This window comes from Heloderma suspectum, chromosome 3 (genome assembly GCF_057233095.1).
Source record: "Heloderma suspectum isolate Gila_16-S chromosome 3, 16-S_ref, whole genome shotgun sequence".
Lineage (NCBI taxonomy): Eukaryota > Metazoa > Chordata > Lepidosauria > Squamata > Helodermatidae > Heloderma > Heloderma suspectum.
In genome coordinates, this window is record NC_139460.1 from 57,463,163 (window position 1) to 57,474,984 (window position 11,822).

The following is an 11,822-nucleotide window of genomic DNA, read 5'->3' on the forward strand; positions in this document are numbered from 1 at the left end:
CACTTTGAGCTAGTTTGCTCATCAGGATATCATGGGGCACTTTGTCGAAAGCTTTGCTGAAGTCGAGGTATATCATATCTACAGCATTCCCACGGTCCACAAGGGAGGTTACTTGATCAAAAAATGAGATCAGATTCGTCTGGCAGGACTTGTTCTTGATAAATCCATGTTGGGTTCGAGTAATCACTGCATTGTTTTCAAGGTGCTTCCAGATGGATTGCTTTACCATCTGCTCCAGAATTTTCCCAGGGATTGATGTCAGATTGACTGGTCTGTAGTTCCCAGGTTCCTTCTTTTTACCCTTTTTCAAGATAGGAACAGCGTTAGCCCTCCTCCAGTCATCTGGCACTTCACCCGTCCACCATGATTTCTCAAAGAGAATAGACAGCGTTTCTGAGAGTTCTTCTGCCATTTCCTTTATGACTCTAGGATGCAGTTCATCTGGCCCTGGAGATTTGAACTCATTCAAAGTAATGAGGTGTTCCTTGACCATATGCATATCGATCTCAAGCTGCAATCCTGCCCCTTCAGCCTGGACTTCACCTTTGCCAGGGGGCTCATAGACCCTCTTTTGGGAGAAGACTGAGCCAAAGTAGGAATTGAGCACCTCTGCCTTTTCTTTGTCATCTGTTATCGTTTTGCCATCATTATTTAATAGCTGAACCACCATTTCTTTCCTCTGCCTTTTACTATGCACGTAGCTGAAGAAAGACTTTTTGTTGTTTTTAGCATCCCTCGCTAACCTCAGCTCGTTCTCCGCTTTAGCCTTCCTGACGCCATCCCTGCAATTCTGTGCTACCTGCCTGTACTCTTCCTTTGTTACTTGGCCTTCTTTCCACTTCCTCTATGTGTCCTTTTTTGTTTTCAGGTCATCTTTAAGCTTTTTGTGAAGCCACATTGGCTTCTTCTCTTGTCTTCCACCTTTTCTTCTTGTTAGAATTGTTTGTAATTGTGCCTTGAGAATTTCCTTTTTTAAAAGCTCCCACCCATCTTGGACTCCTTTTCTCGTTAGCGTCGCTTGCCATGGGACCTTACTTAAAAATAATTGTCACAGTTGTACAATGTTTTATTTAAAAGTTACAAAGTAAAAAAAATCCCTCCAGAAAAAACTTCTCTGTTCAAAATCAATACAGAGAAAAGGAAGTTGGAAACTTGCAGTGCAAAGAAAGTAATGGACTTAAAACAAAAAATGAAGCAAACTCTGAGATAGTATACAATGCTGCATTAGCTATCCTTTCAATGGACCAAACAAGTTGCCCCTGAAGAAAAGTTGCATGGATTGTTGAAAGTTGGGCCAATAAATTACTCTCAGTACATCTTTGAGGTCTTTATTCTTCTCTTCCTTGCAAAGAGCAAGGCTAAAGGCAAACTATATGTAACATATAAACATGTAACTGGGCCTTGATGTCCTTTCCCCAAAGTTTTTTGGGGAAAGAGGAGGCCATATGAGGTGATGAAACTACTAGAGTGAATAGGGTGTTCACATTTCCAACCTGCCACTTCTCTGCTTAATAATTGCTTGTCTGTACTATTCCACTTAGCATGGTAGATTGCATCCATGTGCAATCTTAAAATGAAGTTTACAAGCATTAAGTAATACTGGATTTTGAAGAATACTAAACGTTAAGAGGCTATCAAATTATAGCATCTGTTTGTTCTATTGAAGTATTGTAAAGCTGTCTTAAATGGCGTGTTGACAAACATATCTATGGAACTGAATATAGTATGTGTGTATATTTCTATGATTATAAGTTGATTATTTAGGATTCTGTGGCCCTTAGTTTATCTAGTTCAATTAGTATTGTGATGTAGGGGCACAGCTTTTCAGATGAAAGCAATATCATGAAGAAGCCAAATGGATGACTAATACATGATACAATTATTATTTTTTTAGAAGATGATAAACTGCAGGCAATTTAGCTATGAAGATGAAAATCCCTTGGCTCAAGACAGCCGCCAGCAAATGTATCCAGCTTTCAAACAAACAAATTGCAAAGACTGGAACAAGAAGCATCAAAATCCTGGCAATGGAAGAATATATATCAATCCTAGGGAACATTATGTGTGACTTGACTTCTCACTTGTGAACTGATGTTGAAAAGAATATGACTTCGCCTAATAACTGTTTTATACCATATGGATTTGTAGTTAATAGATATTATAGATTCAGTGAATACTTCACTTTCTCACTTTGTGAAAAAAGAGGCAAGGGAAATAGGAATAGTAGCAAAAATCATAAATGCTTGGAAACCAGTGGTTCTTGATACTTTAATACTGTTATAAGTTACTATTATAAATATGTCACCTGTGACATGCTAATGTATCTTAAGACATTTGAGTTTATTCGTTTGTAGTTCACATGTGCATATGAAGATGACATTTGAATGCGTCCCTAGTGGTTCCTCTGAATTCTTTCTTTTTGAAACATATGTGCTTAACAAGCATACATGACTACTGGCAATCTCCTCTTTTTTCCCCTATAATGTTTGCTACTACAAGTTAACCCCATCCCTCCTTAACTTCATTGGCGACTACTTGTAGGGGATATGGGAAGTCGCAGCATGATGACATAAACATCATCTGTTTTGTAATAGTATATGTTACTGAGCGGGAGAGAGGGAGGACACATGGACTTTTGCTTTTGGTGGCAGCCATGCTTGATTATATCGACTAGTTCCATCTTCAGAAAGAAAGTGTTCAGTAACTGGTTTGTTAGTTGCTGCCTCTTGCAAAATGCTGGTGCATGCTGCCTACTTCATAAATAGGCAGTATGTGTGCTCCTCTGACATTTAGGCCAGTAGGCAGTATCTTGTCTTTGGTTCATAAATGCAACAGAGTCACTTAAATCAACAGAAAAAAAATTCAGGATTCACATTCACAAATGTTTTCTCACTTGAATCAGATTTTCTTAGTCATTTGCTTAATTAGCAATGGCAGAAATAAGAACTGGAATATTGAAAAGGGAAGGAGTGGCTTCATGTACTACAGAAAGATGAATAAAAGTAACATAGTAGCAAGAATAATGGATAACAGTAATTTAAGTTGTTTTTGTTTATATTTTGTTCTTCAAATGAGGGTGGAAAACTTAATTGGCAACGCAGTTGGATTCAGTGTTTCTCCTGAAACTATTTTTTTGCTAATCCCTTTGGTCCAATTATATGTAATTCTGTAGCCATAAAGGGCTCCCACATTCAGCCTTTACATATCCATTGCAAGATGCATCAACAGTTATTGTGTGTGCTTGTTTACTTCTTGAGTACAGCTTAAGGTTAACTTCACCTAGTGAGTTTTCTTTTTTAGATCTGCAAACATAAATGGAGAGTGTTCTTACATGATGCCAATAATGGGGGAGTGGGAGAAATGTAAATCTACAAGCCTACGTTTCAGTAGTTTTCTTATTTGTGTGGCACTGTTAAATGTTTCATAGGGTTTATAGAAATGCAAATAGGTCTTTGAACAGAGTTTCAAGTATATTGCTCAAGGTAAGTACAGGAATAAATTGCAAGTAATGTTGAAATGCAAATTAAATACTAATATATAGCTTATTATGTAAACAGGATAGATAAGTCACTGATTCTAATGTACAAAGCAGAAAGGCATTTCAGTGATACATGTAATGAAGTATAGCCTGTTTTAGTTGTATATTTGCTTACATATTGCAGGATGAACACAGAGCTTAGGAAAAAATGGATAAGATAGGTGTAGAGAGATTAGAGAATTCTGAAACGAATATGAAGTCTTAAAGGTTAATTTGATAGTTTAAAAACACAGTAGTTAAGGTTTGGCATTCTGTTGAAGCACTAAAAACCTGCTCACATTTTTGTTGCTTAAAAGTGTAGTGCTGGTTCTGAATTAAAAACAAACACACAAACAAAGAATATAGCTTTTAATATTTTAGCAATGTGCCAACTTCATTTTGCTTGAAGAAATTACATATTGAAGTCACAATTTTCATTCAGCTCTTGTATATAGTCGTTTAAATTTCTTATTTCTGTATTGTGCTCAAAACTAATAATGCAGCCTGAAAAGGAGAGAAGGGCTTGGACCCTGTTTTTCAGGAGGCTCCCCTCATACACAGATATTTTAAAAATCTGGCCTAGATTCCTCTGGAATGTGAACCTGACCCATTTCACATGCCCCCTTACTGCTTTCACCTTTTTCCAAACTTAACTAACATGGTGGTAATGGCAGGGACGGAGCCCAGCAGGGTCCATACTGTGGCAATTGCTGCCAGCTGTCCCTGCTGTCACTAGGTAAATTTGTAAAAGGGAAAAATGGCACCTCTGGTTCAAAGGCACTCCTCACTAAGCCCAATTCAAGGTATGGATTGTATTGCTAAATTCTGCCCAACATTAAGCAAAAGATGATTGGCATTGCGCTGTGCTGCTTTTTGTCAGATTTCTAGCAATTGTAGCCTTTGTACCTTCATTTGCACTTAAACACAATCACTTTGTGGCAACCAGTGAAGTACATTGATACCATGAAAGGATCATCCTTTATAATCTCATTTTATTTAATGAATATTTGACTAATTCATTCAGATTCTAACTTGAGTATTGCAGTTTAAAAATCTGTACTTTAAATTGCCTTTCCTAATGTACTGTCATGGATATAATCGCTGTTCAACGTGTTAATTTTAATTGCGTACAATACAAATGTAAAAGTAAAATTCCCTTCAGTTGTTATCCATATGCTACCCAATATTTCTTGGCAAGGGAAATACAATATTCAACACTTACCTATATGAATGCATGGAGGCATACTCAAAGAACTCCCATTGGAGGTAATTTAACTGTCCTTCATTCAGTTTTGTGCATTTCCACGTAATCTTGCTTCATTTGTGGTTTCAGCAAATTGTTAGAAGTAATGGTTGTTTGTTACATACACAGCCTATATTTGGTATCCTTTAGCAAAATAGAAATGGTCTTTCCCTCTTTGATCAGTCATGTCCATTAGGGGTGCAATCCTGTGGCCACTAGTCAGTGGCTAGATGGCCATAGGGTAGGTCATTTCCTAGAGAACCAACCCCCACTCCCTCCTGCACCACCTTTTAGGCAGTGCAGAGCAGCTCCGCGCTTGAAGAGCAGCACGGAGCGGCAAAAACGGGGCTTTCTTGGGGGCAGGGAGGTCGGAAATGCCAGTATGACATATCCTATGTGTCATCTGGCCTCCGCTTCCTGCGCCCTGAGGTCCTGCGGCTAGACAGCCAAAATTGGCTGTCTAGCTGTGAAAGCAGGGCAGGGGGAACAAGGATGAGATCCACTCCTCCCGCCCTGCACTGGATAGGCAGTCACCCCCGGGGTTGGAGGCAACCATCGATCCGCATAGGATTGCTCCTCCGATGCTTGAAGTCATGCATGCTCATTAAAGGGGGGTGGTAGTATTGAGGAGTCGCAACCTTCAAAGTAGTTGTGCTGGTTTTCTTTTAGGAGACAGTAAAGCCCATTTTTGTTTAGAAAGCTTTTAATATCCTATAATTCCCTTTAACGGTGAATGATAGGGCCGCTGAGAAACAAGGAGATATCAACATGCTCATGGGAACCCTGAGGTTTGAGGTACAAAAAAATAAAGAAGGCATTCCCTCCCCTCCCCCCAAAAAAGACAGCCTGATGGGGACTGAACATACTCGGTGGATACCAGCAGCCATACAATTTTGTGTCAGTTCTTCGGGGGAAAGGAAGGAGGGGAACCAGAGGAGGGGGGTGAATTGGTTTGCCTGAGCCCTTAACAGCATAGTTTCCCAGCATAGTGGAAGGCATGGCTGGCTATCACCCTGAACAAGGGCATGCTTATTAAGGTTGGGAGGTTATACGCAACGTTGTGTTGCAGATCGCACTTGTAAGAATTAAATGGTACCTGGAATACTGGTTGGCTTTGACTTGTGTGTGTTTGAGGTTTGCTTGGTGTTTATCCTTTTATTCTGTTATGTATTTCTGTGTTTACTCTTAACCAATGATTGCTCCCTACCTTTACAAAGAAGACTGGGATGGAAATACTCTAAATAGACACATAAGAATGTGAAAGCCAGCCGTACTGCTGACAGAATTCATCATTTAAAATGAATCCAGATTTGGTGGATTTTATAACCTATAATAGATATGAACACTTTAAAGAAAATATACAGGCAGCTGTGGGCTATAAGGAGTGAGCATCGCTCAATTTATTTATTTTGCTTCTGGCATTTTACAAGACCCTGGCGTATGAGGTTGTGTCTGTTCATCATCTTTGTAATGATGGTTACTGCTTGTTTTCTGTCCTCCCTAAACTTGTCTGATCTCTTTTAACCCACTTAGCCCTTGCAATATACCATGACAATAAATTCCATTAATTTCTTTTTCTTCCTTTTGTTTGAAATTAAGTACCATTATTCTTACAGAGCATGGTAAGAACAGCAGTTGGAGCAAAGCATCTTTTGCAGTCACTACTGCCTTTTAAATGTATCTTTATATATTATTATATTTGTTATATGTTAATTTTATTGTAAGCTGTCTTGTAGGCTCTTATGAAGCACGAAGGCAGGATATAATTCTTTTAAATAATTCTCCCTAGTGGTATCTAGCAATAGGAGGGTACCTTTTACATATTATGTGAATTACATTTCATTGTACAATATAATCTTCTTTATGGTTTACTACTTTAGGGCAAAGAGATTGTTGTAGTATGGATTTTTTTAAAAAAAATACACTGTTGCCTCATGAATGACATCACATTTAAGATTCTCAATATAAAAACATGTGAAACATTAAATATTGTTGAGCCTGTAGGTATTCTGCATTGTGGAATGTCTTGCAAAAGGTCATTGGCTTAAACCCTGTAATTTGAGAATTTATAATTGATACGGAGCACTGGTCAGTTGTAATTAAATGCATAAAGTAATACCTTATCAACATGGTGGTTTTACCAGTGTTTTGGGAAAACTTGGGAATCAGTGGATTAGATCCAGATTTATTCAGTCCCACTGATTTCAATGGGTCTCCTTTAAGTATAACTAACTCTGGATCCAACCCAATATGTTTAGTGTTAATGGAACATTGCCTAATTTTGCTGTACATTAAAGGCTGCTCTTGGCAAGCTATTGTAGTTAACTTTTGTCACAGTAATGACAGGTTTGAAAGTTTAACAGTTGGGTAAGGCCTTTCCTCATTACCAAGCTGAAAGATATTTTCCAATGCAGTATTTATCTACTGGGAAAATAAATCTTGTTAGTCTGCTGGCAATACTTGTTTCAATTTTCTGCTCTTAAAAGCTCTGCTTTTATGACTGCAAAACAGATTTCTGACATGCCAGTTGATGTCACTCTTGAAATGCAAAATTGAGCATATGTGTGTTTAAAATAAATATTTAATTAAGAGCAATATTCAGAATACATTCGCTGATCGCTGGGCTCTTTTTTGTTTCTGTAGCCCGGTTTAATGTGTTGAAAAACATCCTCTTCACTTGAGAATCCTTATCTCCTACACTGATTTAAAGGTAGAAGATGCTATGGACCATTGATGGTCCTGAGACATCACTTGCTAAACATCATGAAGATAATGCAATCCAATTACCTGATTACTTCTTGGGTGATTTGTACTTTTATTTATGGTAGTGAAGGGTTTGAATTCTGAGATGTTCAGCTAGATTAGACCAAAGGTACACCTAGTTCAGCATCATGCTTTCCACAGTAAGCAACCATATGCCTCCAGGAAGCCCATAAGCAGGGCTATAGCCTCTTCCATTGATGCTGCCCAGCAAATGGCATTCAATGGCAAACTGTCTCTGAACACTGAGGTTCCATATAGCCATCTTTACTAATAAAGATTGAATGAATTCATCTAATCCCTCTATAAACCATCTAAGTTAGTGGTCATCACATTGTGTGGCAGTGAATTCAATAATGTGTTGTGTGAAATAATATCTTTTGCCTTTTCTGAATCTATACCTGTAAATTTCATTGGATGATGCCAAGGTTCTAGTAATATGAGATGGAGAAAACTTCTATCCATGCATTCTCATCTTTCTAAACCAAAAAGCTTCATATGTTTTATCCTTTATCATAGAGAAGGTGCTCCAACCACCCGATTGTTTGGTTTGTGTTGGTCATCTTGCAGTGAAGTATAGACAGCATTATTCCAAGTGGATTACCATGAACCAGGCTGTGTCTATAAATACTAGGCATTTTTTCTGCCCCTTGCAGGCTTTGGCCAAAATGGTTTTTGTTGAGTTGGTTTTACAGCTTATCAGATCAGTTGTCTAGCTGCATGGTAATCTGGAGAAATGTCAGAGTTTGCGTCACATGGGATAGTAAAAAGAAGATAAGAACCTTGACAAAGGCCAGATAACAGTTCAGATATCTTGTATTTAGCCATGCTTTACAAAAAACTTAAGAAACACCAGTGCACGTTTTAGTGAAATGACAAACATCTAGTGGTATGCAAAAATATTTTCATAATAAAATGCTTACTGTTAGGGCTTACCAAAACCTAGGGGCTTCTGGCTACCTTTAAAGTAATTTCTGTTTAACATTGCTGTTCTCTAAGTTATGGTGAAATATTCTGAGCTTTTTAAAAGTGTCAAGGCTTTTTTTTCATTCTTGCTAATTCAAGGCCCAACAACATTTGTGTTGTGTATTGGTGATTATGTAACAGGACTATTACTACAACTAAATCAACTTCAATCTGTACAAGCTGTGCTACTTCTCTCTCTTCTATCAGTTGAGATTTATCAAGGTATTTTCTGCTTGTGCTGAGACTAAGTTAACTTGCCTCAGTTTCCCATTTTGCGCTCAATGGGTTACTGGCTCAGGTTCACCCTGTGGCTCCATCTACCAAAGATGCATTTAACATCGCTTCTAGTTTTGCCCACAAAGTAATCCATCCCAGAATCTATATTGGACTGGCAGGACATGTTTTTAAGTTTGAAGCTGCTTCTGGAAACAGTAACAGCTATTTATCCCATCAATTTCTTCTCCCAGACCTTCTGCTTGGTCACCTCTTCCATCTGCTGTAATGAAAATGGGACTCCACATTTTGCTGCATGAAAGGAAAGGTTCCTCCTGTGCAAGCACCGGGTCATTACTGACCCCTAGAGGGACGCCGCTTTCGCTGTCATTTTCATGGCAGACTGTAGCAGGGTGGTTTGCCATTGCCTTCCCCAGTCGTGATTACCTTTCCCCCAGCAATTGGGTACTCATTTTACCGACCTCGGAAGGATGGAGGGCTGAGTCGACCTGAGCCGGCTACCTGAGACCCAGCTTCCACTGGGATCAAACTCAGGTTGTGGGGAGAGTTTCAGTTGCAATACTGCTGTCTACCACTCTGTGCCACACGAGGCTTTTGCTGCATAGCAGGTAGTAAAAGTGCAGATAAAAGGATCAGAAAAAGAAATGGAGGAGAAACTGTGACTACCTCATTTCTGGAGAAAGCAGCAAATTCAGAGGTACAGGATCAGTTCCAAGTAACAACCTGTGTTTCACTCATCAGTAAATAATTACTACTACTACTACGATATGTATTAACCATACAGTTGGAAGAACACGCGACTTATAATGTTAGAATATGGGTCTGATTAAAATACTGTACAACAGATATGTCCATTGGCTAAATGAAAACTCATCTAGATACTGCTTACCAAATTCTGAGTCCTTGGTGTGAATGGTTTATAGGAATTAGAATATATATATCTTGGAATGTGTTAGCTAGTTCTTATTTTGAGATTATATTTTAAAACAAACATTTCATTTTTAATACCTTACTATTTTTCTAACATTTTCGTGTATAATTTACATTCTAAATTTTAAAACATATATTGAATGTAAGGTATCTTGACATTTAAGGTGTGCTTTTATGTTAGCTTATTTTGTTGTCCTGTGTGAAATGGTAACTGAGTTCCAGGGTGTTAAATATGGCACCTTGAGTGGATTGTGATAAAAGCGTTTGCTTTAGTTTTCCTGGTTAATTAACTTGGGATTTTACAGCTCCTATCAGACTTGGTTTTTTTTTCAGAATATCAAAGCACCTTCTAGATGTCCTAGTCATACGACTGGACCCATGGGACCATGAGCAGGAGAAAAATAGTTGCTAGTGCTGTTGTCCCAAACACTTAAGAGTTCACGCAGTGATATAATAGTAGGAGTTCTCATGCTTGTGCAAGAGTTTCCACAGTATCTTGCACAAGCAGGAGGACATATTTGGATTTAGTTTTATTTTATCATACAATGCTCCAGTGTAAGGTGTAGAAGCAGAAGACAGGTCCTGCTCTCAGGATAGGTTATAGGTGTAACAGTCTTTGCAGGCATTCTAAGGGCTGTTCCACATTCTAGTGTTCATCACTTGATCAGTGTAACATGCAGTGATGACCTGCATATTTTGAATGGGCTAGCCCCAGATATCCAACTTACATTTAATTGTTTTTGACTGGATACAGTTTATACATTTAGCTGCCAATCAGTGTACAGTAATATAGTATAAAAAATTGAGTGATAGCCATTCATGTGTGTCAACCAGCAAAGATTTGATATTGCTAAGCTAGAACAGCACATACCAGAGAGAGAGAGAAAGAAAAAGAAAGAACCGGTCCCAATGTGTAACCAAAATCAGTGCTTTTAAAACTATGCTTCTTCCTCTCATCAAACCAAAATAGAAAGTGATTCCTCCCCCTAGCATACCAGTGGAAAACATACCCAAATATAGAACAAAACAGTTTTTCAACATTCCTCCTGCCTTGACTCTTGACATTAACAATTGTACAATGGATCAACTTAATAATCGCCACATGCTTTGCACCTTGGAGCCAGTGTCAGAGCAGGGAAGCCAGATGGTCACCCAATGTGATCCCGAATTGGATTTGCTGTTGTGCTCTGCCCAGGAAGTGGAACATTGCCAGCCAGCACAGGGTATTTGTATGCCATACTGTCCAGAATTTTTCAGATTGGTTTTGGTCAACAGATTTTCGCTTTTCATTTTCAAGGTTTCAAAGGTTGCTTCTTCAAAGAAAAGAGCTCCTTCCTCCTGCCCAGACAAGAACAGAATTACTAAGAGGATAGGAAGCTTATTCCCACCTTCCCCCACCCCCATATTTCTGTCTTTCAACCCACTGTCTGAGACTATTAGTCAACGCATTCCGCATTAGTATTTTTTTAATTAAAAAGTATGTTGATTACTGCATGCTCTACTGTAATATGAAATCTTTCTACTGAGTGTAAATTGGTTCCATTTTTTTCATATGGAATGCCTTGTAAGACATTATAATGGCTAAGAGGTGGTGCTAACTAAACTCTGGCCTTTTGTTAAACTTAAATGGATGCTTTAATGAAGTGGGAACTGAAGGTTCCTAACCAGAGTTTCACTTCAGTCACTTTGTGTATTCCTATCCTTGTATTGTCCAACTGGTTTACAGTTAGGCAACAAGCACTGCAATCCTCTAGTGGAGTTCAGGAATAGTTCAGGAATCCATATGATTAACAAAGTGTGTACATCTAGTATACATGTGCAGTTCAACACTATTTGGGCGCTATTACTTAGCAGTTAGGTATTACTCTCACTGGAGAAGCTGCTTCCACTATAACACTGAGAGATGTACGTATATAATGAGCAAAAATAATGTTATTTGCCGTCATCTTCTCTCCCCCATGGACTTCACTGTGCATGCAATTATTTCAATGGTTTATTTTTTCGGTTTTCCAAATCCAGTATGTGACAAGCAGGGCAACAACTCTACAAAGAACTTAATGGATATACATGAACTAAAAACAAAGTTTGTGTATTTATATACTTGACTAATTCCACTTTGCACAGTTCTAATATACGGTTTAGCAACAAACACTGTAAAACAGAAATTACTTT

At 38.4% G+C, this 11,822-nt stretch overlaps 1 protein-coding gene across 1 annotated transcript in view; it reads left to right on the plus strand.

The window, feature by feature from the left end:
- The window catches only part of NECTIN3 (nectin cell adhesion molecule 3), a 91,017-nt gene extending 82,357 nt beyond the window's left edge, over positions 1-8,660 (plus strand). The window contains exon 8 of the mRNA XM_084843357.1: positions 1,895-8,660. Coding sequence (XP_084699483.1) covers positions 1,895-2,068 — 174 coding nt within the window. The 3' untranslated portion in view covers positions 2,069-8,660. The remainder of the gene's footprint in view (positions 1-1,894) is intronic.
- Positions 8,661-11,822: the final 3,162 nt, after the last annotated feature.